Source organism: Echinops telfairi, unplaced genomic scaffold (genome assembly GCF_000313985.2).
Source record: "Echinops telfairi isolate 266 unplaced genomic scaffold, ASM31398v2 ScPeMD7_7407;HRSCAF=8445, whole genome shotgun sequence".
Classification (NCBI taxonomy): domain Eukaryota; kingdom Metazoa; phylum Chordata; class Mammalia; order Afrosoricida; family Tenrecidae; genus Echinops; species Echinops telfairi.
In genome coordinates this window covers 67,847-72,324 of record NW_022111307.1, presented here as the reverse complement: position 1 = coordinate 72,324, position 4,478 = coordinate 67,847, and the positions used below count along the sequence as shown (strand labels likewise).

Genomic DNA, 4,478 nt, shown 5'->3' with positions numbered 1-4,478 from the left:
CTTCTCCATATAAATTTGGTAATCAGTTTTTCCAATTCTTTGAATAAAGATTATGGTAATTGTATCAGGATTGCCATAAACTTTTATAGAGTGCGTTGGGTAGAACTGACATCTTTACTATATTGAGTCTTCCAGTCCACGAGCATGGGATATTCTTACATTTGTTGAGGTCACTGTTGGTTTCTTGTAATAGTGTTCTGTAGTTTTCCTCATATAGATCTTTTGTTCTTTTAGTCAGGTATATCCCTAGATATTTCAGTTTATGTTTGGCTATTGTGAAGGCTACCATCTTTTATATATCCTCTTCTGTGGTCATGCCCTATGTGTATAGCAGTCTGATAGACCTCTGTTTGTTGATCTTGTATCTTGCCACTCTGCCATATTCCTCTATTGCTTCCAGTACTCCCCTTGTGGAGCTTTGATTTTTCCATATATAAAATCATATCATCTGCCAATAATGATAGTTTCACCTCTTCCTTCTCCAGGTGTATACCTTTGATGTCTTTTCTTTGCCTTATGCTCTTAGCTAGGATCTCCAGTACAATGTTAAATATGAGTGGGGACAAGGAGCATCCTTGTCTGGCACACCAAACCTAGAGTGTTTCTGTGCATTCTCGGGTCACTTTGTGAATGAAAATTTTAAAACAGTGGGGTTCAGGACAAACCCTAGTACCCTGATGCTAATTTTAAGACGCAGCCTCCCAGTCTCCTTCACTTTCCTTCCCAATTTTCTGGTCTGCAGCAGGAGCTCCTTGCCGGTAAATCTAACTGGACACCATCTTCTTCCGTCTCTCCCGGTATATATATTATATATTTTGTTGACACTAACTTCATAGCCTAAACCTCTTTTACAGTCTCTCCAGAAAACATGCCTTCTATGGAGTAGTCCTAGTAAAATGAGGTGAGATGGCAGTGTAGGAAAAACCCTGCTTTCCATGGTTGTCGCTGAGGTTCCAATTCCAACTCAGCCCTTTATTTTCTGTACGACCTTAGGGAAATGCATGAATTTGTCTGAGCCTCAATTTGCTCATCTGTAAGATGTGACAATATCAACTTATTTGCCTCACTATTGTGAGAATTTAGTGAGGTAAATATATATATATATATATTGACTCATCGTGAATATCCAATGCTGCTTATTACTTTAAGGAAAATCCTTCCTTATTTTCTTTCTAATTTTTACCTCTTGTTTTTCAGTGAACAACAAGACTGTGAAATTGCTCAGGAAATCCAGGAGAAGTTGGCAATTGAGGCAGAGAGACGCCGCATTCAGGAGAAGAAAGATGAGGTACAACTTAGTGAATGCCTCTTTACCCATGAAGAAAGTGTGCTTAGCCCAAACACAAATACTTCCTCTTCTCTTAGTCCCAATGTGAGTTGCTGGGTAAGATGGAGAACAATCCAAATTACTGCCCTCCCGGGATCACTACTTACAGCCTCACAGTCAGTTGTCTCCGTAGTAATAATGGGTCATTTGGTATGTGTGTTTGTCTGGGCAAAAAATTGTGCAAATTGCACATTGCTCTTGTTTCTTATCAGTTTCACCAGCTCAAAGAGCTAAAATGTTAGATTCAGAATACACACACACACACACACACACACACACATATACACAATTTGTTTTTAATTTGAATTATTTTTAAAGCTAGATATTCATGAAATTAACAGTGTTTAGCTTTTAAGAAGGCTTGAATTTGTAGTGAACTGTTGTATTTGCTTTTTTGCTGTACTTTTTGGTACTTTTACAAATAGTTTCAATTTGCATTTATCCTGTATTTATATTCTTTCACACCTCTTCTATTCTTGGTCCCTGTTGTACTTTATAACAGAGATGGAAATAATCTGTCATATTTAATAGTTTGTTAGCCATATATGATTCAATATTTACACAAAAACACTTCTGAGGTTTAAAGAGAGAGATTCCTGGGGTCAACTCTTAAAGAAGTTTAGAACTTATTGTTTACTGCCCTTCTCCTTCTTAAGAAAACAACAACAACAAAACCTAAACCAAATGTAGGTATTCCTTTGGGACACAGATTTTTTTGTGAAAAGACGTGTAAAAATGTCCAGATAGACTAGAGAAATACAGAGACATTCATATGTGGAAGAGAGAACTTTATGTCAAAGAGCAATTTTACATTAAGAAAACATCCCAGCCCAGTCCAGATCAAGTCCATAAGTCCGATATTACCCCATATATCAATACTAGTCCATGAATTCCTCTTTAGACTCATGCAGCCATGCAATGATGCTGAATCACAGGCTAGTGGGTGGAAAGTCTTGTGGACCCAGTGGTGGTGGAAGCTTCTCAACACTTGTGTGGTTTTGCACATGGCTCTTGCAGTTCCAGGGCTCTGGCTGCATCAGTGTAGCTATATGTGGCTTGTCAGCAGAGAGACGAAGCAGAGTGTCTGTGTGGATCTGGCCTCCAGACAGCTATTTATCTCCGTCGCAGCTCCAAATGAGGTCATCAAGCTGCGGCCTGATTGACAGGCTAGACTCCACTCCTTCACAAGTTGACAGGAAATTATGTAACTGCCACAAGAGGATACTCTAAGTAACTAGATAAACTGGGAATATCTTGGACAAACCAGAACACATGGTGATCCCACTAAATGATCAGGGTCATCAGTAAGCTAGCCTATACCTGGTGCTCCACTGAGCTACCCTTCTATCCTGTACGCTTTCTTTTTCAATGCCAGGTGAGTGTGAGACACCTGGTGTGAATGTGTTTAATTACAATGATGATGTGGTCATCAGAACTGAATTTTTTATTAATGTAGGAGGTTCTTCTTACTACAGGATGGATTGATTCTCTATAGTCAACGCTGCTTTGGAAATGAAACTGGGAACTGAAAGAAGTGATTATATTGTAGTCAGGAAAGCTTCTATGCTAATGATGTTGGAGTACTGAAATTAGCTTCTTATAAATGCTGCTGGTGACCAGTAACCGCTCTCTCCTGCCCCCACTCTCATGCACACGCGCGCGCACACATACACACACCATTTCAGGGAAAAACGGGATAGAAAGAAAAGCCAAATACTTTATTTTAGGCCAATATTGTTCTTTCATGGGAAATTAAAATAAAAATCACAGTAATTAATCTCATGGTATTGTGTAAGCAGTCTGATGATTAAGTTCATTTTTTCTGATGAAGAAAGTAAGTCTTAAATAATTAAGTGACAGGGCTGAACCACTATAGTAAGGTGCTCAGTACTTTTGTTAAATGATTGAGCCTAATAGAACCTTTTACCAAATGGCATTAGTCATGTTAATTGTACATTCCCTGAAGTGTTGATTGTGAAGCTTAAGTGTGATCATGGATATAATTTCTTAGGCACTTAATAATTGCGGTTTTCCTCCATTCTAAGCTGTTCCTTTTAAGAACCCTGATTTCTTTATAGAGAGAAGTGTGTAAAATTGGAAAGGGGGAAAATAAACAGGTCAAGTGTATTCCTATATGGCATGACTTTGAGGAATCAATAAAGAGCTTTGATGGTGTGGTTACATGTTGGCCTGCGAACCTCAAGGTCAGCATTTTGAAATCACCGGCTATGTGGGAGAAAGATGGGGCTTTCTATTCCCATAAAGCATTAGAGTCCTGGGAATCCATGGGGTAGGTCTACCCTGTCCTGTAGGGTTGCTAAGAAGCAACGTTGACTTGATATCAGTGAGTAAAGAGCTTATTGCTTACCTTTCGCTTGGGCTCCACTTCTGTTTGACCTACTGAAATGTTCTCCCGTAGTAGACTGGAAATACTGAGTCAAAAGTATAGTTCTGGAGGCTTAATTAACCATGAAAAACCGCATTCAGACTTTTTGGCTCTCAAACTATTGTTACTGTGCTAAAGTATTCTTTTATCATAGAAAATGTGACATTTGCCTGACTGGTATGCCATTATTAGTCAATAAACAAAGTTTGCATTCATAAAGCTTGTTATTGAAGGACGTTTTATTTGTTAAATGTTTGCTAAAACAAAGAGAATATTGCCAATTCTCGAGAATATTACTATTCTAATTCTGGTGATTTTTCGTTTCTGGTTTTTAAATGTTCTCTCTTCCTTTGTGTCTGCTTGGTTAATACGTTATTCTTCAGTGTCAGGACTGTGGAGATTTCCTCTCTGGGTGTTCATCCAAATCTCTATAAGAGATTCCTGGGGTCAACTCTTAAAGAAGTTTAGAACTTAACGTTTACTGCTCCTCTCCTTCTTAAGAAAACAACAGCAACAATAAAACCTAAACCAAATGTAGTTATTCCTGTGGGACACAGATTGTTTTGTGAAAAACAAGTGTAAAAAAGTAATACAGCTCTACAGTTTTGTGTGGCTAAATTTAGTATAATTTATGCATTTTTGAAATAAGATTTTTAACCAATTTAGTCATGGGTGAAAGAGTTAAACTGGAACAGACCCACATTTTTGAAATTAGGTGATCGGGAACACTAAAAGTTACAAGTTGAAGGACAGGAAAAAGGACAA

General features: G+C 38.1%; 1 protein-coding gene across 1 annotated transcript in view; it reads left to right on the top strand.

The window, feature by feature from the left end:
- Nucleotides 1-4,478, top strand: part of CCDC50 (coiled-coil domain containing 50) — a 42,877-nt gene that overhangs the window by 11,545 nt on the left and 26,854 nt on the right. The window contains exon 4 of the mRNA XM_004713456.2: nt 1,198-1,288. Within this exon, the coding sequence (XP_004713513.2) occupies nt 1,198-1,288 (91 nt within the window). The remainder of the gene's footprint in view (nt 1-1,197; nt 1,289-4,478) is intronic.